Source organism: Manis pentadactyla, chromosome 13 (assembly GCF_030020395.1).
Source record: "Manis pentadactyla isolate mManPen7 chromosome 13, mManPen7.hap1, whole genome shotgun sequence".
NCBI lineage: Eukaryota > Metazoa > Chordata > Mammalia > Pholidota > Manidae > Manis > Manis pentadactyla.
Window position 1 is genome coordinate 57,862,269 of NC_080031.1, and position 27,946 is coordinate 57,890,214.

Here is a 27,946-nt window from a genome sequence, read left to right on the forward strand (position 1 = left end):
CACTCTTGGACTCCAATTTTACTCAACCTGTAACTGCCGTTAATTACTGTGATGTTCAGATTTGACCAATGGGAGTTCCTTCAAGCTGGTTTTTCTGTCTAAATGACATTTCCCCATCATTCTTTGAGTACTTTCTTACTTTCTGGTATGTTTTAGACCCATTCTGGTATTTTTTTTCAACACCACCAAGGTGTTAACTCTAACACGATTTATCTAGAGTTAGATTTACTTGTGTCAGATCCCACAGATTAAGGACTCAATCCTACAAGACTGGCCCCCACTTCGCATGCCAATTGCAAGACCAGGTTATTGCCTGTGTTTCTGACCTATCTGCTATAAATCAGAGGTTCCCACAACCTTGGGTTTTATTAATTTGCAAGAGCGGCTCAGAGAACTCAGGAAAAGTTTCCTTACTAGATTACTGACTGGTTTATTGTGAAAGGAAAAAGCCGGGAATAACCAGATGGAAGAGATGAACAGGGAAAGGTATGGGGAAAGGGTGGGGAGCTTCCATGCTTTCTGGGTGCATCAGTCTCCCTCCTTCTCTAGGCCCTCTTCCATTGGCCACCTTGGAAGCTCAGCAAACCCCATCCTTTTGGGTTATGGAGGCTTCATTACTCATGATTGGTTAAATCACTGGCCACTGGTGTTCATCCTCAATCTCCAGCCACACCCCTCTCCCTGAAGTCTGGGGGTGGGGGTGGGCTCTAAATTTCAGCCTTCGAACCACATTGTTGGTACCCCCAGCAACCATCCCCTATCCTTAGGAGCTTTCCAAAAGTCATCTCATTGGCATAAATCAGATGTGGTTGGAAGGGGATTGTTATGAATATCAAAAGATCTCCTTATCCCTCTCATCACTTAGGAAATGCCAAGGTTTTAAAAGCTCTGTGCCAGAATCTAGAATGAAGACCAAATATATATTTATTATAAATCATAATATCACACCAATCATGTATTTTTCCTTTTCAAACTCTGGAGTCCACCATTTCTCCAAGGAGCCATGGTTTCTTTTAATGGAAAATTTACTAAAAACCAAGGTCTGGGTGCTAGATGTGCTCATTCATACTGGGGTGTTATTTTTTTCTAAGCCCTCAAAGCAGACAGAGCTAGGAACATATATTTATCTACTTACCTATGTGTGTGTGTGGCCCTGTTATATACATAGTAAAAACCAACAATTTCGTGCCTCTTTATCCCCTTCACTCCACGGTAACTAGCAGTCACTTCTCAGTTCACTTCTGTGAGTCTACTGCTGTTTTGTTCATTTTGTTTTGCTGTGTTTTTAGAGTCCACATGTAAGTGAAATCAATTTTTATCTTTCTCCACCTTTTTGTATTTTTTAATTTCCTTTCTCTGGGAAACCTGACTCTTAGCACACTTGGGGAATTTTCTTATTTGCTCAAACCTTTGTTGTGCAATTCTTGTCATGATTCATTTTAATTTTCACATTGCCCCATGATTGGTCAGTGTAGCCCGTTCGCCCTAGCTCCCACGTGCCAGTCAGTTTTGGGGCAAGTCAGTGCTTTATGGCTCAGGGTGTTCCAGAGTCATCGGCCCAACCCTGGAATCAGCTGTTTGTCTAAGTTCATTCCAGTGGGAACTGACATGTAACGAGGATCTGGGCCTAAGTGCACTTACTGCTTATGAGGTGTCATTGCTTCTAGACATTTTTTAGAACTAGAAAATACATGCAAAAATGCACACAAGTTAACTGATACTTTCAATCCAACCCAGTGAGGTTTCTCCTTTCCCGCATTCCAGTTTCTTTCCCATCGCCTGCAGTGGGCACCCTGGCTCCTGGCAACATCAATTACTCCACTCATTGGCTCAGTCCTGTTACACACAAACGAGCTTTGGAATTGCCTCTTTTACTTAAAGAAATCATATACATACACTACACCCCTACTCAGCAAAGGTCCCCCTCTGTCCCCTTCCTGCTGCTCTGAGCCGTTAGCCTTTGCCGACATTCCCGCGACGCTCCCTGTGCCCTAGAGGGAGCGGCAGAGCAGGGCCCTGGCCGGGTACTCAGGACCCCGTCCTGCGGCCAGGACAGTGCCTCACCACAGGCCCCAGGCGGGGTCCGAGGGCTCATAGGGCTGTAACCAGGTGTCACTGTCGTTCTCTTCGGGGACGCGAGTGCCTCTAGCCGGCAACGGGCAGATGGTGAGGGGATCCGGGTGCGCGCTGCCGTCGTGAGCGCGCGGCCTGAAGTAGGCGCAGAGCGCCCCCGAGAAGGTGTCGGTGAAGGTGAAGATGTGGGAGCCGTCAGACACGTTGAAGAAGGCCAGCCTCCCCGCGTCGCAGTCCAGGAAGACGCCCACGCGCCGGGGCGGCACGCGCACGCGGAGCGCCACGCGGTGCGGGTCCAGCACGAAGTACTCGCAGCCGTTCCACAGCCCCAGCACCCAGTAACCGCTGGCCGGGCTCAGGCGCGCCGCGCCCGCGCGCGGCACCGCGGCCAAACAGGCGCCCAGGAACCAGCGGCTGCGCCGGCCCACGTGCACCTCCCAGTAGTGGCGGCCGGCCGAGAAGCGCTCGCGGCTCAGCACGCACGTCTGCTCCGAGAAGCTCTGCGGGCCGCCCGCCGCCGGGCCCGGCGCAGCCGCGCGCGAGGACACGCTCCTGCCGTCCTCCGAGACTTGCAGGCTGGGGTGCGCCGAGGCCGGGTCCAGGGTCACGTCCACTGCGCAGAGGCTCGGGGTTGGCGCCCTCGCAGGGCGGTTCTGGACCCTGCCTGTCCCTCCCGCCTCAGGCAAGCCTCCACTTCTCCTGGCTTAGCAATGAGTGCAATAGTTTTCCCCACCCACAACCCCGAAAACCTCCAAGGACTGAAGCAGCGTGCAAGTTAACCCCGAACATTTGAAAGTGATAGGAATCCTGTTTCTTTCCTGGGCTGGAAGTTTCCTGAATTCCATACTAGATGCCATGGAGAGCAGACCTTGCAAGCAAGGTAAATTCCTGGGGATGGAGGCGGGCTTACTTCCCCTGAGTCCTAGTCAAGGGGAAGGAGCTCTGGCCTGGTTCTGTTCCTGACTGATCTCGCCACCCCGTGTGCCTTTGAGATCCTAACGTGAGCTCTGGGCCTCAGCTGCACAGCAATTTAGGATTTTAAAACTGAAAGGGACCTCTGAGATGGTCCAGTCCTGTACCCTGCACTCCAGCACCCCACCCACAAAACACACCTATCTGATGGATGGGAATCCTGAGGATCTCTTCTGTTGGATGAGATGTTCCTTACACATCCTGTATTCTCCTATAAACAGGCTCTAGCAACCTACCTGCCGGGTGTTAACAAACCTAGTAAAATCCTATGTGGGTGTGTGCACACAAATGTGTGCATGTGTGAGTGCAATCATGTGTGCATGCAAGCATGTATGTGCGTGTGTGCACATGCAGGTGTACGTCTCACATTATGTGTGTGTACAAAAGTACGTTTATGTGTCTCTGTGTGCAGGACTGTATTTGGCTCCTGGGCAGGTCTTTCCTCTAACCTCAGATCTCTCCACCTCCCTTCTGTTGAAGACCCAGCCAACCCAAGCCACAAGTCACAGTCCAGTTACCTGCATATTGTTGGGCTGCTCTCCACTCTGAAACCAAATAGAAAGGAAAAAGAGGCTCAGAGATCTGAGTCAGTAACTGTGGACTCCTGAGGGTGGCTTGAGATGCATGAGGAATGCCTGCAAACGACCCATTCCCACCATGACAGCTGATTTGGATCCAGACAGGTCTAGATTTACCCAAGAATTTGGGATTGGGCAGGGCTGGTGTCAGTGCTGGGTTATGCCACAGCTGCATACAGGCCAGATCTGTGCTGGGAGTGCAGGAGAGCAAAACGTGGGCAAAGAAAACTAATTCAAGTGGCCAGGATGCCCTGAGTATGGGCTGAAGCCTGGATCTCTGATGGGCGGGCCAGTCCCCAGGAGGCCCAGGTGAGCATGGCTGTTTGAGGCTGTTCATTCAGTGTTGTTTGTGGTGGTGTGCAGTTAGAGGCAGACGGGACATCTACTGCAGGGGTGGCTGGCTGAACTGGAGCACTCTGCAGCAAGAATCAGATGGCAGCAGGGATGGATATTAAAACAGTGAGGAGCAAGAAAAGCGAGGAGCAGCACGAAGCTATAATGCCATTTACAGAAACTAAAATGCATGTTCAGAAAACAGAAATGCACATTTTGCAAGAATATATACAAAATAAAGATACACATTAGACTGCTTACTTTACATGGGGGATGGAGAAAGGTACAGGGAGAAACATTTACTTATAGGGTAAAATGCCTGTTCCAGATGCATGAGTTAGAGTCTGAGGGTGGGCAAGGAATCCAGGTGATTCTGAGGTGCAGCCAGGATTGGCACCAATGGTTTACACTATGCTTATACCCCAGGATGATATAAAAATAAATATAAAAGTGAAACTTGAATATAACCTTTATCAAGTGGCATAGATCAATACATGCCACCTGGCTGTGGAATAAGCCAGAATGAAACATGGATGGTTAGAGTGAGTGTTGGGATGTGAAGTGGACTGTGGGATGGAAATGAGCTTCACTCACCAGCCTGGCCTTCAGCCCTTCTCCAGTCTGAAGCAGCCAAGGAAAAACAGAATTAGAACAGCACATCCCTGCAGCTTCCCTGCTCACACGTCACCTCTTGCACCCACCCCTGTCCCTCTCCCTTTTCTCCTGCCACCCACACAGCTAGCAAGGTTCCAGCCTGGGCATCATACCTGTTTGGGGGACAAGAACATACATGGATAACTAGATGTTAAAAGGTGGACAAGAAGAAATAGTTCTAAGAAGTGTCACTTACCAAGCTCTGTCTGAAGCTTCTCTGTAAGCAGAACACAGGGAGAAAACATCAGCCTTTGGATGAGTGATGAGTGGAACCACATTCCCAAGGCAGTTAGGCTGCTGCGAAGAGGTTCCTTCATCTTAAATCACTGCTCACTCCAGTCCCACACTAGTCTCTCTACTGCCAGTCTGCAGGATTCTTACATTTCATACTATTCTTTGCTCTAAGGCAGAAATCTGCACAGGGCCCAGAAGGGAAAGCAGGTCTTGGTACTAAAGGAGCCTCTTTCCAGGGCTCAGGTCTGGTATGAAGAGGCTACTGTTCATTTGCCCTAAAATCACAAGCTTTTCCTGGGGAGGAGGTCCTAGGCACTGAGCACAACCTATGGTGAGCCTCAGGGTCACATACTGGGTACATTATTTACAGGACAGGGAAGGAGGACATCATAGCCAATTATTTCCCCTGGCCAATACCAAGACTCTGAGAATCTGCCACTGGAAATGCATGCCTTTGATTTCCCCACCCTGAGTCTTCTTTCAAAAGTAAATGATGCCAGAAAGGAAACACTGTGCCTAATTCAGACTATGATGTTAATGACTTGTTATAGCTGCTCCCTCTGCAGGACTGGTAGACTGCAAGACCAGCTTCTCCAACCTCAAACTTTTTGTCTGGAGTTCTACTGGACATGTGCCATCCATGCTCTTCTCCGCCATCACCCTGTCCTTTAAATTCATTCTCCCCTCCTCTGTTCAGACACACACACCCCTAAGTGTGAATCCTCCTAAGGAGAAAAGTGAATCTGATAAATTAATCTCACTTTAGTGCAAATGAAAAGTGCCACCCTTCTCAGTGGTATCTGATTAAAAAGAGAAAAGCTATCCTATGGAGATGAACCAGTGGGGGTAAACATTTAATGGTGGAATTGTAACTATATCTTATAATTTGCAGGAGAGGGGCGGGCAGGGTCTGTCCAGCGGGTCTAAGGCCGGACCCCCTTGGCAGCTGCACAGGAGTCCGTCTGGGGGTGGTGAGGTGGGGGGCATAGGGGGACGGGTTTACAATTAGATCGTTGCCATACATAGCTCTCCAAACGGAGCCTGAAATCACAACTCGCCCTGCCTAGCCCCGCAGCAAGCCCTGGGAACGTGTCACCCAGAACTTACCCAATTCTGCTCTGAGTTTCCCTGGAGAAGAGACGAAGAAAAGAGGAAAATCTGGGTGAGCACACAGGCCTCGCTCCCCCGAGGTGCAAAGACCCGGCCCCTCCGCGTGGGCGCAACGCGCGGGAGGCGAGGCTCCGAAGCAGGGGAAGCGCAGAGCTGCCCGCCTCCCGGCCTCAGGGCTGAGTGCTCGCTTTCCAGCCCAGCAGGGCCCGCAGGGATGTGGGCGGGGTCGCGCCCCTTCCCCCTCACCTTTGTCCTTCTCTGCCTGTTTCCGGAGCTTTTCTGAAAGGACGGACGAGGGGCGGACGTGAGCGCACCGGGGCCCGCGTCCCGCCGCCGCCTCCACGCCGCCCTCCCGGCACCAGCGTCCGGCCCAGGCCCCCTACCTCGCGACCTGCGGTGCTTCCGGACGAAGAACAGCGACAGCGCCGCGAGGAGAGCCAGGAGGAGCGGCAGCGCCACCAGGGTCCCCAGCAGAGCTCCCTTCCAGGGGGAGGGTCCGGGTAAAAACACGTCTGGAAGACACCCGCGGGGAGCTGTCTCACTTTAGGCGCCACTGCACCGAAGTGACAAGACTGGACCCTGTGTGCCGGGAGCTTCCGCGGGGCAGGGGCGCCGGCTGGGATCCCGAGCAGCAGCCCAGGACTGACGTGCTGGCGGGCAGGAGAAGGCGCGGCAAGGTGAGGACGGCCAAGCGGGGAGCCGATGCAGCCCAGAACTTCTGTGACCTCGGCCCTGACGGCCCTGTCCTCCCCACAACTGCCCTGTGTCTGTAGGATGCGGGAATGCAAGGCGTTGGTATCTGAATCCCAGGAGATTAATGCTCTCTACGCACTGCCCAAGCCACAAGGCATCTCCCCGCTTCTTGCCAACACTTGGGTTCTACTTCTCATCACACCCTTGGCAGAACTGACAGCAAAGCCGCGTGGGGCGCACTGCTTCCCCCTTTCCTGCCCAGGCCCCCGGGGAGGACCTGCCGGACGTAGGATGTGCCAGGTCCACTGGGGCAGCGGCCGGACAGTAAAGAGTTACCGGCAAAAATGGAGAATGACCCTTCAGAAACTCCTGTGTCGATTTAATAGAATAACTCAGTAATTTTGTCTGTTGAGGAAACTTATGTTAAAAATGGTGATTTTTATCTCAGGGGTCTTTTTATTAAAAAATAGTTTTCTTTTTTTATTGTGGTAAAATATACATAAAGTGTACCATCTTAGCCATCTTTTGGCACACGGTCTGGCGGCATGTACACTCACACTGTTGTGTAGCCATCGCCATCCATCTCCAGAACTTTTTCATCTTCCCGGGCTGAAACTCTGCACCCAGGAAACACTGACCCCGACAACCCCCTTTCTACTCTCTGTCTCTATAGAATGACTAGGTATCTCATGTGAGTGGAATTGTACGATATCTGTCCTTTTGTGTCTGGCTTAGCAAATGTGTTATTTTCTTTTTAAATTTTATTTTTCTAGCAGTGCATTTTTATTGTCCCGTGCAAAGTATTGGGCCGCGATGGATTGATTGGTCCTTAACGGCAGAAAGTTTGAAACCACTGACCCACAGGCTAAGAGCAAGAACACAGGCCCTGATGCTTCCCTGTCCCTTTCCCTCCCCTGCCTCCATCCTGCCCCCCAAAAGCCATGCAAGTTCCCATCTCAGGACCTCTACCTGGGTGCCCTCCTCATAGGTATGACTCACACAGCAAAGGAGAAACACAAATCTAAAACAAAAACACCTGGATTTTCCCTGGTGCAAATAGAGAAAGAGACTCCCTATTTCCCTTGTCTTAGAGTATTAACTTTTTAGAAAACTTATAAAGCCTTTCACTATCCCTTTGAGATGTATGTAAGTCTTTTTGAAAGCTAAATAAACTCTTGCCAGCTTTACAACCCAGGACTATTTTTCTTTAGGAGCTCAGAGCATCTCTTTGAGATGAAAACATCCAGGAGAAGCTGCCCGTATTCCATCTCTTGGTAGTTTAACTCAGGTGCCTGGTTCCAGGTTGTAACTACATGCTTGTGATAGAGATATATATGCAGTGTTTTATTTTTCCTTTGGATAAAGACAATTAGCTGGATATTATGCTAAGTGAAATAAGCCAGGTGGAGAAAGACAAATACCATGTGATTTCACTTATTTGTGGAATCTAAAAACAAAAGAAAACAAAATGAACAAAACAGCAGTAGACTCATAGACCCTGAGGTGTGACCGGTGGTACCTTGGGGGAAGGGCTGGGTGGGTGGGTAAAATAGGTGAAGGGGATAAAGGGGCACAAAATCTCAATCATAACATAAATTAGTCACAGGGATGAATGTACAGCATAGAGAATATTGTCAGTGGTTCTGTAACAGCTTTCTATGTTGACACATAGTAACTACACTAGTTGGGGTGAGGATCTAATAATGTAGGTAAATGTTGAATCACTAGATATATATATCACCAATATAATATTATATATTCACTATACTTCAATTTTAAAAAAGACAATTAGCTAACCCTGATGGCCACCCTAATTACCAGGTGAATTTCAGATGAATTATGTGTGACCCATGGTGCTGTAAAGTCCTCTTACTTGAGGACAATTTATCCATTATGAGAGTGAGGTTTCTTTCTGTTATTATAATTATTGATATGGACCAATGTGAAAAATGGCACATATGTTAGGTTTACCCTCAAGACTTGGAACAATTAAACACTAAACCCTTCAGTGGGTGCCTAATAACAAGATTTCGATCCTAGATAATAGCCTCCCCTTCAACTCATTGCCTGTCTTCTTTCCTGATCCACCACTTTTAACTCCACCTATGTGCCTCAGCACCCTCCCCTGCTTCACTTTTCTCTATAGCACCTAACATCTTCTAATGTAATATGTAACTCACTCTCTTATTTGTCCGTTTTCCCCACTGGAATGTGAACCTGAGGGTAGGGGTTTCAGGCACATTGTAGGCACCCAATAAATACTGTGTGAGGGATGAAATTAGGAATACATGCGCTGTCATGATGACCTCTAATGAGTAGCTTCTGGATTTTAGCACATAACCCTTAGTACATAACGTTAGCTTGCTTGCCCCCATCCCCCACCCCAGGTATTTTGGATGAATTGTAGCAGTTGTACTCTTAGTAGCTTCCTGGTATCCAAGTTGCTGACTTTTCAGGTATCAAGGTCAGCCCACCCCCTACACAGTCAGGCCCAAGTCCCATTGTGTCTTTATAGATGGCCTTGAGGATAATGGGCATGGAGGATAAAATGACTAGGAAGATGGTGAACTGGCACCCACTGACCTGCTATCTGGACCATGAACTCTTTCTTCTCGATCAGGAGGGTGTTCTGGATGGAGCAGGACACATTCCTGTGGGTCCCCCCTTGGACAACCACAGATGTTTCCAGATTGAAGAGGCCCCAGGTGTCCTGGACGATGGCTTCTGTCTCTGGAGGCAGGCACTGCCCCCGATGGTCTCTCCACTGAGCCTGGGGCTTGGGGTACCAGCCACTGGAGCGGCACCTCAGCTGAATGCCTCCCTCCTTGAAGCCTTCAAGGGAGATGTGAGGGTCCGAGCCCAGCCCTAGGAGAAGCAGGAAGAGGGGGAAAGATCAGGCTTCTTCCCAGAAGTTGTATGTGAAATTCATGCCACCATTCACCATTTGCAGTTGCCATAAGGCATCTTGAACTGAGACTGCTGTTCACCCAGGGGTGGCCCACAGCCCTTCACTCCCCAGCCGGTAAATGACAGTCTAAATCCGTGGTGGCATGTGGGACATGGGGATAGTAAGACCCATGGGGGACATTTGGAAATATATTGGGGTGCCATTTGGCTGGGAAGGGCTACTGGCATTTAGTCATATTATGCAAGGACAGTCTCCTGGAGTAAAGAAAAATCCCACCCCAAATTTAGATGGATTGCCTTTTCTCTTTCTTGAATCCCACCAGGCTCTATGCTGTGTTACATGCACTCCTTTATTTCCCCATCCTTGTGGAGAGAGCTTTTATGCAAAACATTAATGTTAGTTTAAATGACAAGACTGTGTGTGTGTGTGTGTATATATATATATATATGTACACACACACATACATATACACACACATGGGAAAGCCCCCACCACTGCACCCAACCCTCCCTTAGGTAGGCAGTTGCATTTATTTCCAGTGCCTCCTTCCTGTGTCTTCTGTGCAGGGTTTGTCTTTCTTTCTTACACAAATGTTTATAAGCTATAGAACCTCTTTGCAGCTTGTTTTTTTCCCCTTAAAATCCTAGAAATTGCTCCCCTCCAGTGCATACAGCTCCTCATTTTTTCCACTGCATAGTGTGGATCACTCCATTGCATGAGGAGCCATACCCAGCACCTATCCTTGGACGCTTAGGTAGCTTCCCCTGTTGTACAGTTACAAATAATGCTTCCAAGATTAAACTTATACCTATGCCTTTTTCATATTGGAGCTGTGGTAGGTGAATCATCAGAGAAACTACTACAGGTGGGTTTGATGCTCAATGGGTACATGCTGAGGCTGTCCTCTTAGCTATTGCCAAGTTCTCTGGCCCTGAAGCTTCACAACTCTGAGCTCGACCAATGCAGCACAGAGCAGAGGGCCTGCTTACTCACAGCTCTGCCACGGGTGTGTGCTCTTTTGCCAATCTGAGAGGTAAAAATTTGCATCTCAGTGTAGCTTTATGTGCCTCTCTCTCCCTGTAAGCATAAGGGCCATGTGTGTTTCCTTTCTGTGAACATTTCTTTTGCTCGTTTTCTAATGAATCCTTCTTTTTAATAGGTTTTTGTTTGTTTGTTTATCTGTTTGTTTAATGAGAGCCATTTTCCCATTCTCTGTGTTTCTCTTTCTACTCTTGAGTAGAGCAGCCCTTTTCTCCCGGCCCTGCTGGAGCTTGGCCAGGTCACGCACCTGCAACTTCCAGATCCCAGATGGCTTCCCCGGAGAAGTTGCTGGAGAGGAAGCGGCACCCGTAGGGGCCCTGGTCTGCGGGGACGATGCCTTGGAGGAGCAGCGCCACGCTGCCGTCCACGATGTCGTCCTTGAAGAATTGGGTCCTGTTCTGGAACTGCGCCATCTGGCGGCCGGGGAGCTCCTGCCCCTCCTGGTACAGGTGCACCACGTCAGAGGCCTGGCTTCGGAACCAGAGGATCTCCATGTCCCCGGCGTCCTGGTACGGTGACAGGTGGCACGGGAATTCCACCTCCTCCCCGACGACAGCCAGGATGGACTCCCCAGGGCCTACCACCCTGACCTCCTCTGGGACGAGAAGTCAGAATCAGCCCTCCTCAAATATAAGTGTTTATCACATCCCTTTGCAGCTCAGGAATCTACAGGAAACCATTCAAATGATGAAAGTGAGACATTCTACAGGACAACTGGCCTGGTTTCTTGAGCAAATAATTGTCAGGAAAAGAGTGAATGTGCCAGACCTAAAAATACACAAGGGATATTCCAACCAGATACAATGTGTGGTGCTGGACTGATAATTGATTTGAACCAACCAGTGTACATGTTATTTGGGGGACATTTTTATGAATATGGCCAGGGTATTAAATGAAATGGAATCTTTGACCAGAAAAAGAAAAGAAAAAAAAAAAAGCCCTGCAAGTTTCCAAACTATATGTGCACTATCCTCTTATTTGATTTAAAAATGACATTTTTATATGTGCACAGAAAAAGTTCTGAAAAGAGATATACCAAACTGTGGATGGTATTAGTTTGGATGATGGGAATAGCTGTTTTCCTATTTTTGTTTTCTCTGATTTTCTAAGTTTTTATAATGCACATGCACATGGACAGATTCTGTCACAAAGGGTATTCAAATAATCAATGGAGGCTGCTTGCTTATGGGGTTTCCTATCAAAAGGTCAAATCGCGCTTTTGAGATTTTTACTGATCAGGACGTTTCATTTGGTGTCTCTTCAGGGGTGTCTCCGTATGGCCCCTCTACTTCCTGCTTTCTGCAGCTGCCCGGAGAGCTGCTATTCCTGTGGGAGAGCTGTCGCACACACTGTGCCTCCCCGCACGTCCTCATTCTCTCTGCCTTCTGTGCACCTCCCGTCCTTCCTTCAAAGCCCAGCTGAGACCCCTTCCAAAGCCCCTCCATGATGGGTGACCTCATCCTGCACTTTGCTCACAGAACACGGCACTTTCCTATGTTGACCCCATTGACACCCCTTGTTCCCCACTGGGTGTAGCCCCAACACCCTCCCTACCACCTTCCCTCTCCAGGTGCACTCCAGCTGTCTCTTCCCTCACACTGATGCCTGGCCCTCTCCCTGGGCACACCCTGCCTCAGTTTACCCTCCATCTGTCATCTTCCTGGAGAATGTGTATTCCACAAGGTTCTACTCAAACAGTACCTCCTCTCTGTGGCTCTTCTTGGCTTTCTGAAAAAACAAATTGCTCTCTTACCTGTGCTTCCAAATATTTATGCATTTTCTCTTGTGGCCCTGGTCACACAGCTAGACAGTCATTTATTTCACTTCTGTCCCCTCCCATGACCTGCTTGAGTACCTGGGCCTTGGTATCCCTGGTTTGCAGCTCAGAGAATTGGGAATCCATTTGCATAATTAGTTACACTCTGTTAGCTGCTTCTTTCACTGAGAGATAGGAGGCCAGAGGTCCTTCCTGTCCTTTGAAAGCAATGGCTTATATGCAGAAGTAGAGCTAAAAATATTTACCAACTGGCTCAACCCAGGCACAGACCAATAAATTTCTTGGCACCCTTCTGCTATGTCTCTGCCATGCCTGTGAGCTGTGGATCCTGGGGAGGGTATAAAGGGTGCTGGGTGGCTTGGGGAGGTGATGGAGGAGCCCTGTGGGACTGCATGGTGTTCAGGGGCAGTGGTTCTTTAACAACTGGGATAGAAAGCTTGCAATTTAGCACCTTCCTTGGCTGGGTACCAGGTGCAGGATCTCAGCCCTGGGAGGACCTGGGAGGAGGGCGTGGCAGCAGCCCACCTCTGGGCTGGCTGGGCTGCAGGTCAGACATACTACCTGAATTCGGCTCTCCAGGCTGGAGAAGGAGGAGGAAGTGGGTGAGGAAGAAGAGCCTGCTGAGCAGAGGAACTCGCTGCGGGGAGTCTAGGGAGTCAGCGGATTCCATCATTGCTCTTCAGCAGTGAGGCCACCTGGGGAGGGACAGAGAGGCTGGAGGGATGAGGAGGAATGGGCCGAGGCCTGGCAGGCCCCACCTTCTGTCGCTGCCTCTGTTGTTCTTTGCAGGCTACCAGCCCCAATGCCTGGCTTCTTTTAAACTGCAGCCGGATGTGAGAGCTGCTTCTAATTTTACCAGGAGGCACTGCCAATGAGACTCACAGAGCTGCAAGGGGACAGGGTCAGAGGGTCCCAGAGGAAGCACCTTCTGAGCTTCTCATTGTTTAGGGCCAGGAACAGAGCCACACATTGTGTGGGGGCTGCACTAGGACTTAGACTTTCCCCAAACAAAGGGAAACCATCTGGGCCCAGAGGCATTTCCATTTGCCCTGCCCCAGCTTGCTCCCACTTCCCTTTGACCTGGAACATCAGGTCCACACAACACAGGAACAAACAGGGGGTTCTGTTCTTTCAGATCTGGGTCGCACACCTGGCAGCTGCCTGCCCACTTCATCACATTGGGAACACCTTCCTGCAGCCCTGAGCCCTCAGGTGGAGCCTCCAGCTGGTCAGCTGGTGGCCATTTCTGAGTGCGCAGCATCCTCCAGGCCACAGGGATGGGGTCATCCCATCTAGTCACACCCTGCATGTGTGGTCCAAGGGAACGGCCCCAGCGCAGGTGAGCACCATCCATTTCTGCTCCTGATGCCCCCTTGGGACCTGCAGGACCCTCTCAGTCTGCTTGCAGGCAGTGTGGGTAGCCCACACATCTCAGGAGATATACCGGCCTCTCCACATTTCCCTCTGGTTAGTTGTGAGGTTTTAGGCAGATTTTGTAACTGATTGTACCTCCATTTCTTTCCTTGAACAATGGCAGAACCAAAGTCAACTCAGAGGGTTGTTAAGCCTCCCACCAAAGGGTTGGGTGCCCTTTAAATAAAGGCCGGCATGTCCTCCCTCTGGCTCCACCATCAGGCAATCCCCCCATCTTCATCCACAGACTACAGCCCTCTCTGTTCAGGCTGTCACAGCCCCCTGAAGGGAAGGACCCAGTGGGTTTCTCTAGCCCCCCACTTCCCCTTCCTTCTGCTCCCCCCACCCTTTGTGTGGTTCTCCTTCCTCTCAGACCTGTGATGTGGCACATGTTCCTGGGGTCCTGCAGCTGCAGAGCCCCAGAGCACAGTCAGCAGTACCACTGGCAGGGTGTAGACAAGGCTTTTTAAAAGCTGCTGAGTACTGAGCAGAAGAGTGGCCACAGGAGGTGTGCAGGTGAGTAATGGGATGGGGTGCCCCCCACCCCTAAGCTGGAAGGACCCCAGCCTATAGGAATACAGTGGGCGCAGGGGAGATGGGTGGCAACCTATAAGGGGAAAGGGCCAGGGACTGGGCACCCCACCTCCCGGAGCTCATATGCAGGTAGGCAGGCAGAGGGACAAACTGGAGCAGCTCCATCATGCTTCAGAAGAGAACCCTCAGTGGGAGGAGACCAGGGACCCCCAGGGGCATCCTGGGGCCTTTGAAGGCCAGCAGCTCTTAGAACAGCAAGCCACAGGCACCAGCATGAGCGGAGCCCTGGGCCAGGGTCCAGGCTCTGGCCCCTTTGGCTGGCGATGCAAAGGGCTCCACAGCCTTTGCCCTTCCTCTCCCCCTGCCTGTCCCCTGCTCTTCTTTTTTGTGCCTGGGTCCTTTCCTCTGGACCGTCCACACAGAGCCCTGTGAGGGCAAAGCCATGAGGGCATATCGGCCCTTGCTGGTACCTTCCAAAACGAGGGTCTCAGAGCACACGGCCTGTTCGGATCGGCCAAGATGGTGTCAGGTGATAATGGGAGCCCCTTACTTGCAGTGGCCCGGCATACTACTGGCCTGCAGGGCGGGGCTCACAGGAGGATCATGGCCCCCTTTCCTGGGAAGGGGACGCTGGCCCCCCTGGGGGCGGTGTGTTCCCAGCCCCAGAATTGCTGACGGGACTGCAGCTCTCTGCTGTGACACACCTGTGTGGTTCCATCACTGAGGCTACAGGTGGGGCAGGTCACAAACACAAACACACATGCGTACGGGTCCACAAACACACACACACATGCATACGGGTCACACCACATGAACTAAGCACTAACTACCTCCTGCGTACCTACCTATACCAGTACTATTGTTATTTCTAATAGGTCCAGACCCCAGGCAAGAAAAGTAGCCGCTGGAGGCTGGGGGACTCTGTCCTGAGCACACAGCCAGGAGGTGGGGGAAGTGAGCTCCCCAGGCTCTGTGCTTCTCTAGCTGTAGGTCCTTCACCAGCTGTGGCATGTATCAGGGCTGCATGCACCCTTAGTCCTCCTGACCCCTGTTAGGGCCACCTGCCCACAGCGCTCACTCTGACAGCATCTCTCATGCCCTGAGTCCCCTCGTGTCAGCCACAAGAACATCCAACTGACTGGCCAACACATGAGTATAAATCCAAACCCCCACTGCTGGTAAAACAGCTCAAAGCCAGTGTCCCTCAGACCTTACCAACAGTCTCTTCTGGACAGGAGGCACATGCTCAGTGGCCCCGTTGTTCCCAATGCACAAGGACATTGCCTTGAATCAGAGGCACACTGTCTGGTCATTTCCTTTAGGGACTTCAGAGAGGCTGAGCGCCCCTTTTGCTCCCCAAAGGGCCCCTTCCCCCTCCCTGCTGGTGGCCTGAAGTTTGCCCATCCCGACCTCTCTCTCCACGTTAAAGGCTCTGATCCTCACTGGAGCGCAGGTATCCTTGTGAAGGAAACCCCTTCCGACCTCAGCTATTCACAGCACGGTGTCAGTGGGTTTCAGATTCTGTTTCAGGATGGGAGGTTTGGCTGGGAACAGGTGAGGGTCTGGACCTGGCGGGTATTTGGGGAAGATGGAGAGCCGATGGGAGGGAACGACAGCCAGAAACGGGCTCTCCAGCTGGAGCTATGCCTCGCTGGTGGGGTACATTCTCCCGGCTCTCCTGGGAGCCCCTGAGATGTCCCCCCTGAAGACACAAGGAGGAATGAGGGTTGTGCAACACCAATGCTGAAGAAATGCCAGCCTTTCCTTCTGCTCTCCCAGGCCTCCCTCCAGACAGTCCAGTGTTCTCCTCCTGCACCTCCAATTCCCTAACCCCTGATGCTTTCTTGGGTGCCTCTTGAGGACTATGTTTTGCTTTTGCTACTTCTGTGAGCTTGGCTGTCTGTCCTTCTCCCAGTCCCTCTCCTGAGTGGTGCGCCCCAGGGGTAAGGCTTTTGCACTCACCCCTTCCAGTGTCTGCTGCAATGCTTTGCCCCCAACAAGCTGCCAAATAATGCTGACTGGCTTGCCTTGGTTTGATTTCAATAAGCCCACAAGAGGATTTCCATCCCTGGTTTCCAAGGGAGATGAACCCCCGCAAGAAGGGACCCTCGAGGAGGCTGGGGTGGGGGGTAGCGGGCACATCAGAATCCAGCCTTCCCAGGTGGACCCCCCTGAACACGCCTCTCTCCTCGTCCACACAAAACATGCCCTCCTGCAGCCAGTCTCAGCTGATAAGGTGGCACAAACCCATCTCATGCTCTCCCCAAAACCTTCATTTTCTGCTTTCCATTTCTGAAAGGTGGACGTTTAGGCAGGTGTTGAGAATGAGCCACATACCTGGCGTGTGGCAGCAAAGGCTCTGGGCTGAGTCCTGGCAAATCTCAATCCCCTACAATTGCAGATATGAAGGCCCCGAACATGGGCTGGCCGCTGAGCTCAGGCGCCCGGCTCATCCGAGGCAGAATCCCCCACCTGCCTTCCACCTTAAGGCACATGCCGCTCGCTCTGCCCTTTGCTGTACAAACCCAGATGGACAGAACAAAACGAGGAAGTCAGTCACATCCTGTCTCTGCGAGGAAAATCGCCAGCTGAATGCCTATAAAAAAACGTCCCTTCACAGTCTTAGAAGCAGGGGAAAGGTACTGGGAGCTTCACAGTCACTGCAGGGGGACTCAGAGCAGGGAGCTCCCATTGGTGGCCTGGGATGTTCGGGGGCCGGGGAGGCAGGAGGGGCTGGCTGACCCCAACTGGCCCCGTCTCCTCATTGTCACAGCGAAAGATACAGAGACCTGGGTGGACTACCCACTAACTGAGGGCTCGTAGAGGGCTGGTGCCAACTCACCAGCCATACCCACCTCTGCAGGGCGAGGACAGTGAGGAACATAGCTTGGGAGCTTCGCTGTAAGACCTGAAAGAGCTGTTCACACACAACTGGGAAATGAGGTGGGGGCGCTGCACTGAGACTTCTGGGATGGCATGCAGCTCACGAGTGAGGAAACAAACACCACCCCACCCACCCCGCTGCCATGGACTGTGATGCAGCCTAGGGGTCTGTGGGAGAAAGTGCAGGGGACCAATGTGGCAGCTCCCTGGCTGTACCCCACCCCCATGTCTTTCTTAGGGGACAGGTCAGAGCTGGGGCACAAGGTGGCACAAGCACATGCAGGATGCCTCAGGGACCCCGAGATGTACCTGACATCTGGGGAGGGGCCTGGGCAGGCACCAGAGCTCTGAGTGAGCAGGTGGAGGTGAGAACAGTGAGCTAAAGGTGACACTTCGTGTTCAGGCAGGCCAGGGTGTGTGTCCTGGGCTTTTTGTGTGCATAACGAAGTCCTAGGACAGGAAAATGGTCTGAGTGGTGAGATCAAACAGTGGGTGCATGTCCCTGGTGTGGAAAGAAAGGAGGGCTCAGGGACAGGTTAAACTTAAAATGGACCCTGAACAAAGAGCAGGATCAGGGAAGCGATGAGGGTGAGGGGTGGGGCATGGATGTTCTGAGTGGATGGAGGGGTTACCTGTGGGAGAGGGGGCAGCTCTGGGCTTCAGGGAGAGTTTATGGAACTCACCAGTGGGAGGAAAGGCTGAACGAAAACAGGTGGAACCAAATTGCAAAGGACCTTTCTACCGCACAGGGAAGTGTAGCATTGGTCCAGGGGTGGCCAAGAGCCATTGGAAGTTCAAAGGACCAGAAGTTATTCAGGCTGGATAAGCCAAGTGGCAGGTGTTCCGCAGGGTTATTTGGAAATCTTAGCCCTGAGCTCATTGTCCTTCCTCTGGGTCCTGCACAGAGCGTGGGGACCAGCCCTCACCGTGGGGTCCTCTGAGGGAATCTGGGAGCAGAACAGCGGAGAAGCCCCTCCGCAGCGCACAGACCATCTTCACACGTGGTGTGGGGCACCAGGAGATGGAGGGAAAGTCTGCCAAGCTTAGAGAAGCGAAATTTCCACAGGCTGGGGGGGAATTATGATTTTTCCCCCCCTGGAAAGTTGTGGAGTTCTTTAAATAGGGATAAAACATAGAAGGTATTCTTGTATCTCACCTTTATGTGGCCCTTCCTACCTCTGACAGGGAACAGAATATGAGATTCCAAAATATGTCACTTTGGCATAAAGATTATTTGGGGCTGAAGGCAATTGAGAATCACCAGATACAGAAAAAGTTCACTGCCCTCCCCTCATCCACCAAGGAGCCGGGCATTCATTTCCCTGGGGGAAGGCCTGCTCCCCTTCCATGCCAGGGAGGATGGACAGAGTCTGTACCCCAGATAAGTCTGTGCAGACGAGGTAAGTCTGACACACAGTAGGTGCTTACTAGGATAACCCTTATCCTCCATTAGTTCTCCCATATATTTCCTAATCACTTCCCCAGAAATCGCCCCTGAAACCCAAAAACCTCTTTCCTTTAAGAAGGGTGTATATGCTCCTTAATCAAACCTTTCCTTTCAGTTTCATCCCTCTTCTATGAACTCACCTCAAGTAAGATGCAAGGTAAATCACACACCATCTTCTCCTTTTAGCATGCTTCTCGTTAGTCAAGTTCACATCCCCCAGTCACTGAATCTAAGCCAGGATGGACATTTTTTCTCCCCTGATACCTGTAAGTGGATCACAGTCCAAAGTGAGTCCAAAGCTCATGAGTAACTCCTTCCCTTTAGAATGCTGAGCTGCCCAGTAAAGTCTCAGGTGTGTTTATCCCCCAAAACCTCTGTGCATTCTCCCAACACCTTTTTATTTCTGTAGCATTAACACTTCAGGGACATTTTATCTTCATTTTCCCCTGGGTCTGCTCCTGAGTTGGTGGTGGGGTTCCTGGTAATTGCGGTCACACGGGGATGCGTTGTCTCTACCTCCTGGTTTTTGTACCAACAGCATTTACCACACAGGGTCATCCTGGGGAGTGAGTGAGACGGTCTGTGAAGTGCCCATACTTGGCACACAGTAGGTGCTTAGCTGAGGCTGGCTGCAGTTACTGTGGGTGTTACTGTGTGACTTCCTATTTGTGGGCCCTGCCAGCTCTGACAAAGGTCCCTGCGGTGATCCAGTGTCTACGCAGCAAAAACTCAGTCTTGTCCATCTTACCTGATGTACACTGTCCAGGCTGACAGTTGACATACACCACAAATGCTGACTTACTAGTTCATGGTAGGACTTCATCTATGAGAAACTGAAATATTCACAAAGATAGGCATCTCACTTCTGCTCCCTTGGTAACCAGTCAGATCGCCAGTGAGGGTAAGGAGGACTAAGGAGGGTTTCTTTTAAGTACATGTCAGTTCTCCCCCCCATAACCAAATGCAGGAGCAAACTGAGCTTTGTTTATAAAACATATGAGAAGGAAAAACATCAAAAGCCCACCACCTAGAACAGCCGCTCAGCACTTTGAATATCTTTCCAGCCTCTTTGCCTAGAATGGCTTTCTGTGTGTCTCTTTAAATCATTCACAGTGTATTCAGCTTTTTATCCCGCTCTTTCTTTCAGTATGAGTATTTTCCACTTCTCTGTCATGTCTGTTGCCTCTGATTTATGCAGTCAAGTGACAGAATTCCTGACAGGTTTGTGACTGATCTATTCAGGTCTTCAACTAATTGGATGGGACCCACAGGAATCAGGGAGGGGAGTCTGTTTTACTCAGTTACCAATTCAGATGGGAGTCTCACCCACCAACACCCTCACTGACATACCCAGAGCAATGTTTGATCAAATGTCTGGGCACTCTGCAGCTCAGGGAAGATGACACACAATAAGCCATCACACCCCATCTTCTGCCCCAACCCCAGACAAGTGTCTTAGATCCTCCTCTGCTTTGCCTCATGGTGACAAGCCAGCAGGAGGGGCTCCAGACATCGCATGGACCTTTAACCAAGAAGAGGGAACAGGCAGAATCAGCCTGCTTTCTTCTGTACTTGTTTTCTTTTTTTTAATTTAAAACAATTTCCTAAAGCCACAGCGGACTTCCTCACACATTTCAATGGCCCAAACTGCTCACCTAGCCTTTAAGAAAGGTGGCGCTGGAAAATGGAATATCTGGAAAAGTAGAGATCACGGTGCTTGGCCATTTTACGCCAGTCCTGATTGGTCTGGGCATATTGCTGCCCCTTATAATTTGGGGGATGTTAGCCAAGAAGAAGATGGAACGGCTGATGCATGTGTGTGTGAAGGAGTGTAAGTTTGGGGAGAGGAAATCCCAGGGCAAAATACCTCTAAAAACCGAAATCAGTCAAAGGGAGAAATAAAGTTTAAAACCCGTTTATTGCTCACAAATTGGAGTCTCGGGCTGTCTTTTTCCTCTGCTCTGGAATAAGCCAGCCAGCAAGCAAGCCAGCCCCCTTCCATTAACCTCCCAGGTTCAGACACGCCCTTGGTTGCCCAGGTAATCATCCATTGATATGGAGATGAACTTCTCTCCACCCCTGAGGATATGCAAATGAACTAAAGCCAGGCGAGATATTCTGGAAATGTTACAATTTTACCCACAGGGTAGGGAGGAGTAGGATCCAACAGTCACCCCACATGGAAACCCCAGTCCAGGCCTGCCTCTCCGAGACCGCTCTCTTGGCATCTTTGATTTTGGGTTGATCATAAACTTGATTACATTTGTATAGCCAATTTCTTGGCTTCTCTTCTCAAAGCGGATTTTCTTTCTCATGCCTGAAGAGTGACACTTTAGCCCCCAGATGACAGCCTTGTCCCTCCCATTTCTGCGTCTCAGGACTGCGGAGGGGGCCTTGCTGGGGACACCATGTACAGTGGAATCAAAACTCCCTAAGGTCCTGGCACTGGTGTCCAGGGGCTCTGTGGCTCTGCCCAGACCCCAGGGCAAACCGCTCGGCAGGAGCGCAGGTCCCCTCCCTGCTGCAGGCAGAAGCCCCCCACACTCCCATCCCCCATTGACTGGCAAATACCCTGGATGTGCTCACAGGTGGTGCTGCCCCTGCCAGCCTGTCTTCTGACCAAGTGCCCCACGCAGTGCCCTGCACTGGCCTGGGCCAGGGGCTTCTCTGTGGGATGGAGATGAGAGCTGCTCCCTGACTCAGACAGCAGATGTGGCCCACCTGCAGAATGAAGTCCGCGGACCACACACACACGCGCACACGCACACACACGCCCCTGTTTACTGCACCCTCAGTATGATCACTCCCTGGCCTACCAGGGTCTCTATCACTCTAGAGATGGTTTAACTTCCTCTCTCGGGAGACTTTCCTACGCCCCTCTCCTCCTGCCCCCTGCTACCACTTTACTGTTGCACTTGGCACTCTGTCGTGTAATCACTTCTGTGTCTAAAGCCTAGACTACTAGGGAATTTATGATCTGGCTTAGTTTTGTGACCACTATGATAATGAATGCTACTTGGACATGAGATGGCAGGCAGGTCAGTGCCTGCCACAGACCCTTTTCTAAATAATAGTTTGTATGTTAAAGTGTTTCAGATCAATAGGGAAGGTAAAAAATGAGTAACTGGTAATGGGGCAGGCAATCAGTTCACTGCGGGCAAGGGAAGTTCTTATTCTAAAATGAATTCTAGGAAGATTGTTGTAAGTTTGGGGAAAGGAAATCCCGGGGCAAAATACCTGTAAAAACCAAAATCAGCCAAAGGGAGAAATAAAGTTTAAAACCCGTTTATTGCTCACAAACTGCAGTCCCGGGCCATCTTTTTCTCGGCTCTGGAAGAAGCCAGCAAGCAAGCAAGCCAGCCGCCTCCCCTTAACCTCTCAGGTTAAGACACGCCCTCGGTTGCCCAGGTAATTACCCATTGATATGGAGATGTCTTCTCTCCACCCTTGAGGAATAATGCAAATATACTAAAACAATACTTCTTTCTGCCTCTGAACGCCTATTGATATGCAGATGTACTAAAGCCAGGCGACATATTCTGGAAATGTTACAATTTTACCCCCAGACAGCAACCCCATAAAGTTAGTGCTGCTCCTATACCTGCTTTCCAGGGAGGAAGCCGAGACCGGAGAGTTAAGTGGCAGCCCAGGGTCACACTGCCCCCAGTGCTGTAAGAAACGCAGAGCCCACCACGATTCCAGAAAACACCTCGCACAGGGTGCCGTTTCCCATGCGCTCACCCTCCAAATTAGGGAAACGAAGGACAGCGCCTTTGATTTTCAGCCTCCCCAAGGTCTTATATAACTGAGTTAGTCCATGTGTACAGCAGGAAGTCCAATTCTTTCTCTTAAAAAAAAAATTGCCATCCTCCGGCCGAGTCAGCAGAGGCCTGTGTGGCATCCCTGGGCCTCCTACCCGGCCTTGGCGCCCTGTGGGCTGTGAGCAACCACAGGAGGCAACCAGGCAGCTGGGCTCCGACCAGCAGGTGCCAAAGCTGTTTTAGGACAGAGCATTTCCAAGATGGCACAGATCCCAGCTGTGTGTCCTTGGGCAATTTTTCCCCTCTCTCTTCCCACCTGTAGATTGGGGGTTATCTACAGTGCCTTCATCTGAGGGTTTTGAGAAGATTTTATATATCAATACACGTAAAGTACTTAAAACTCTTCCCTACTGTTAAGTATCGTTGTATATGAAAGTTTCAGCTAATACTTCCAGAAAAAAGACAGATCCCCTCTTGCACGGGGTCCCAAAATATGAATGGTAGAGAGCTGTTGTTTCTTCTAGATCTTTTCCCGGGATTGTGAGTTAGCCCTCAGAATAACTCAGGCTTCTCCATGTCCATTCTTGCAGCTCAACAGCGACACCTGCCACCCACGAATTTTACACGTCCTCTAAAAGCTGCTTGTGTGTAAGGAAATCATCGCCATCAAAAGGCAAGCAGCAAAGAGGATAGCACCATTCATGGCAAATTCAAAAGGTGAATTTCTTTAACACAGAATGTGTTCCTGTGGTGAATGAAAACTCCAGAAAAGAAGTCAAGAGGATGCTTGACCTAAGAAGGGCAGGTAGTCCCTGGAGGAGATCACTGGAAGGGTAAGCAAATTAAATAAAGATACTATTTTTTTTTGCCTGCAAATTTAGTGAAAAGACAAACTTGCTAAAACCCAGTCCTGGAGAGGCAAATGCGTAAAGGGCTCTACTTATGGTCGGGTGCCTCATAAACTGACGTAAGTCGTCTTGAAAGTAGTTTAGTAGTCTGATTCCATTTGTTTTCTTACCTTTAATTTAATTTTTGAATAAAAGTGCATTCTCATGGTTAAAATGCAAGGAGTATACAAATGATGTGCATTGGAAATTCTCCTTCCCACCCTGCTTCTCCAGCAACCTAGTTATATCCCCATAGACAGCCCATATTAGTTGTTTCTGGTGCAAACTTTCAGGAATATTTTTATAACATACACAAATATGTCCACATTCTTTGCATCCTGACACAAAGCACAGCATAATATAATTTGCAATGTTGATTTCTTTGCATCTTAAGAGATTTTCCCATAAGATTGCATAAAGAGCTTCCTCTTTCTTTTTATGGCTGATATTAATCCATTGTTATGGGTTGTATCATCCCCCCTTCAAAAATTCATTTGTTCAAGTCCTAACCCCTAGGACCACACAATGACCTTATTTGGAAATAGGGTCATTGTAGACACAATTATTTAAGGTGAGCTCATACAGATGTAGGTTAGGACCCTAATCCAACCTACTGGTGTGTGTGTGACTGGTTTCCTTATAAAAGGGGGAAATTTGGACACGGACTTGCACACAGGAAGAATGCTGTGAGGAGATGAAAGCAGAGATGGGGTGGTATGTCTTCAAGGAGTGCCAGAGATTGCCAGCAGACCACCAGCACTAGGTGAGAGGCATGGAACAGATTGTCCTCACATCCCTCAGAAGGAACCAACTCTGCTGATGCCTTACCTTGGGCTTCTATCCTCCAGAACTAGGAGACAATACATTTCTGTTGGTTAAGCCACCCCGTTTGTAGTACTTTGTTACGGCAGCCTGAGCAAACTAATCCACACGGAGGCACAATTATGTACTTAATCACTTCCCTACTTTGGAATTTTAGGGGTTTTTCCAACCTTTTACTTTAAAAAGTTTTGCAGAGTAACTTTTTCATACACTGTTTCACGAGTGTATGATGACACCAGCACGGTGAATTCCTAGAGCAGGATGGATGTGGCAAAGGATGCGAGTGTGGTGACCCTACTACCACATGTCTGCTCCCAGGCTGGGCAAGTCTGTGCCCCCACTGGCACAGAGAGGGCTGTCTGTTCTCGTCACCACGGTGTGGCATCTAACTTTCGGATTTTTGCCATTCTGATTAAGAGAACAATGGCATCTCTACATGGTTTGCATTCATTTTTCTATTGGATTGCTGGTCTAATTAGTTTTGGAGGAGATATTTGTCTATCAGGGAATTGTGTTACCCTTTTTGATATATGATGCAAATATTTTTTCCCAGTTAGTTATTTAAACCTCCACTTCTCCTGTGGTGGTTTTGCCACACAAAAAATATTGTATCTGTATGTATTTGAATGAATTATTCTTTATGCTTTCTAGGTTTTGTCACTACAGCAAGAAAAAAAAAACCCTTCCCAACTCCAGTATGATCAAAGAAGTCTCCTGTGTTTTTTCTTCTAATGCTTTAAGGCAGGTGGTTAGAGCAGTATTTTTTGTAATACTTTTGATGCCGGGGTTCTTGTTCACGAAGCAAAAGAATGACCTTCACAAACACTCAAGGCAGGAGAGCAGGGTACAGGCTTTTATTTAGAGATAAAGTGAGAGGCCAGAGCTCCCGGCTCACGCTAGGAGGGGACAAGAGAGTCTGTGGTTGGCTCATTGTCTAGGGGTTTTATGCGTGGTTGAGGATTTTCAGGAATGAGGGTAAAGGGTTAGGGGTGCAGACTTGTTGAGTGGTCCCAGAATGCTCATTTTTGATGAGTGATAGAAGAAATTTTCTACTCTGATTCTTTCTCAAGATAGCAGTTTTCCTCTGGGAGCATGTCAATTAAGACCGCCTACCCTGTCCCCAAAGTGGGCTGGCCTGTTGCCTGTTTGCTGAAGTAAGTTAAGAATCTTACTTATTAACTTCTTGGGCTGTTTATACTTGGGCTTGCTTACTAAATTAGTCTTTTTCCTAGGTTGAAGATTACTTGGTTAGGATCAGAGAAGGAAATACAGCACATAGGTACAGTTAAAATAAGCTGGGCCTTTAAGCAGGCTAAGGTAAATTTTACAGTGTCATGATTTAAATTGATACAGTGAAGTCACGGGTTATGCTGAGACACTTTTCTTTATCTGCAGAACACTCGAACATTCCAGGCCAAGTTGCTGCTGGCCTTTTGAGTTTTAACTGATCTCACTGATGATAACTATATTCCTAGTCTGGTATCTTTACCCTAGAGAATTAGTGTGACTCTGACTTCGCATAATGCTTATCACAGAGTTTCACTAGGGACATCTTTGCACATTGCTACATGGTTCTGACTGCAATTACCTTGCTCTGCTTTTTCTCCGGAGACCCTCACCCTACTCTGGCTACACCCATGGTCCCTGTCTCAATACCACAGAGCAGGTCTAGACATTCTGTTCTGGTTCGTAGATATACAGAAGAGATGGGTGTTGGAAAAGACAGGTGTGTGTGTGTGAAGACACAAGCTCAAATAAAAGGTGGCTGGCTTATAACAAGGCTCATGGAAGAAAAACCATCATCTAAAATAAAAATCACCTTTATTAAGATGATTTACATGCCTTCCCAATGATCCTCCCTCCTCATACTCATACTACCTTTCACTGAGCAAAGTCTCCCAACCTGGACAGAAGTATTGTTCTACCTTGCTGCCTAAAAGGAGACCCAGTCCTCCCATGCCAGGGCTGGGAACCAGCCAGCCAACACCACAAACTTTAATCTGGAGTGTGGATTCTCCTGGAGCCATTGTGAGGACTGCCTGAAGAAACATCTAGGGCTGTGCTGTCTCATAAAGAGGAATTAGCCACATGTGGCTATTTAAATTAAATGTAGTTAAAAATTCAGATTATTTTCCAGTGCTCAATAACTACATGCAGCTAGGCTACCATTTGGGGTAGCTCTGGGGGATTTGACTCCAAATCCTCAACTCACTTAAGTACTTTTGCTTGAAGGGCCTGGGGCTCTACTACTTCCTGGGGTTGGCTGTACCTTGGTGTACTCTAACACAGAACACACCTCGCAATGGCCCAGACTGAACTGCCAGGTGTGTGGAGTTCTGGCATGGAGTCCAGTGCGCTGCTAAAGGATACTGCAGGGGTCTAGGGGGTTGCTGTTGAGGTCTTGGGGCAATGAAGAGCAAAGAAGGAGGTGGGAGTCATCATGGCGGGTGCTCAAAAGAAGTCACTTTATTCTGCATAAAGCTCTACTTTTTATACTGCTACTGTGCTAATTCATGGTTACGTAAGTATTGAAGATGTGCACGTGTGTGGCCTTCACGGCCAGGTGTCTGGCCTTCAAGGCCCTTATCTAGCTCTAAGACAGGGTCCGTGGGTGTAGTCGAGTAGGGTGAGGGCCTCTGGAAAAAGCAAGGCAAGATATTTGCAGTCAGAGCAATTTAACTACATTCAAGGAAACCCACTACTAAAACTCTGTGTTAAACATTCAGCTCTAGAGTCATTCATTCTTCAGTGAGGTCAGTTAATATTCCCCAGATAAAGAAGAGTAGCATATGTTTTTATTATGCTAATCATTTATAATCATGTGTAAGACTCACTTTAACATGCTAAAAGGCCCAGGCCTATGTGCTATCTTTCCTCCTTCAGATCTGATAAGGTGATTTGCAAACTGGGCAACTAATTTAGCATGCAGGCCCAGCTGTAAACAACACAGTAAAAGGCAACTAGGATTCCACCTTAAAGATAAGATTGCATTTTAATACCCAAGAAGTTAAGACGTTAGAAATTCTTAACTTACTCTTTAGCAAAAAATACCTCAGCCCACCTTGGGGGCTGGGAGGTGGCCTTGTTTCATATGCCCCCAGACCAAGATGCTGGTATCTCAGGAAGAAATCATCAGAGCAGGAAGTTGCTTGTGTTAATTCTAAATATTCAGGAACCACTTAGTAAGTCCACACCCCTAAGCTTTCTTTCCTCTTCTCAAAAATCCTCAACTGCTATAAAACCCCTAGACAACGCACCACCACTCCAGACGCCAGGAGCTCTGTCCTTTCACTTTATCTCTAAATAAAAGCCTGTACCTTGCTCTCCTACCTTGAGTGTTTGTGGAGCTCATTCTTTGGCTTCGTGAACAAGAACCCCGACACCAGCTCCTTACTCATGGGTACAATATTCTGTGTTTTCAAGGCCAGACATCCGGGGTGAAGCTGCGGACAGCTGTCCTTATAGAACAGTAGTGACAGTGGGGGGGGCGGGAGCCTTCCCTACAGACACCCCTTTTATTCCCTCCCATCTACCCAGTACCTGCATCTGTAAAAAATGAAAACTAGGTGTAGAGTTGATGCTGAACACTGGCTCACATCAGTGATGAGTAAAATTCATCCAGGTACTCTGCACAAATTGAAGTGTTAAAAGAAGTTCATCATATTAAAAGTTGTGCTTCCAAAACATTTTACTTTTTGTCTAAGAATTGACAGTAAAATTTTGTACCATATATAATGTTGCTAATCGAGAAAATAAAACGAGTGAAAAACAACTAATTTCTAATTTCATTACTGAGAAGTGTTAGGGTGAACAATGAAACTTAAAG

The 27,946-nt window shown here is 49.3% G+C and overlaps 1 protein-coding gene across 4 annotated transcripts; it reads right to left on the reverse strand.

The window, feature by feature from the left end:
• Positions 1 to 1,830: 1,830 nt before the first annotated feature.
• On the reverse strand, positions 1,831 to 16,827 carry BTNL9 (butyrophilin like 9). 4 transcript variants are annotated; one of them, XM_036907986.2, is made up of 11 exons: positions 16,658 to 16,826; positions 12,935 to 13,068; positions 10,844 to 11,191; positions 9,231 to 9,512; positions 6,338 to 6,466; positions 6,201 to 6,233; positions 5,952 to 5,972; positions 4,807 to 4,827; positions 4,551 to 4,577; positions 3,564 to 3,590; positions 1,831 to 2,686 (listed from the first exon to the last, which is right to left on the reverse strand). In XM_036907986.2, the coding sequence occupies exons 2-11, from the start codon at positions 13,044 to 13,046 to the stop codon at positions 2,061 to 2,063; spliced, it is 1,626 nt and encodes a 541-aa protein (XP_036763881.1). In that variant the 5' UTR covers positions 13,047 to 13,068; positions 16,658 to 16,826; the 3' UTR covers positions 1,831 to 2,060. The 4 variants fall into 4 exon arrangements, with proteins under 4 accessions (XP_036763881.1, XP_057346380.1, XP_057346382.1 ...); XM_057490397.1 differs by having other exon boundaries at positions 5,952 to 6,233; positions 16,658 to 16,827; XM_057490399.1 differs by lacking the exon at positions 16,658 to 16,826 and having other exon boundaries at positions 5,952 to 6,233; positions 10,844 to 11,102; positions 12,935 to 13,072.
• Between the last annotated feature and the right edge of the window lie 11,119 nt (positions 16,828 to 27,946).

Bases quoted from the DNA above. Each gene is read 5' to 3' on its own strand.
- BTNL9 (XM_057490397.1), bottom strand. From the start codon at position 13,046: ATGATGGAATCCGCTGACTCCCTAGACTCCCCGCAGCGAGTTCCTCTG. The intron at 3,591-4,550 runs GTGAGTGAAGCT...ATTTGGTTTCAG, and splicing joins AAGGGCTGAAGGCCAGGCTG to AGTGGAGAGCAGCCCAACAA. The intron at 2,687-3,563 runs GTAACTGGACTG...GCCTCTGCGCAG, and splicing joins AGCAGCCCAACAATATGCAG to TGGACGTGACCCTGGACCCG.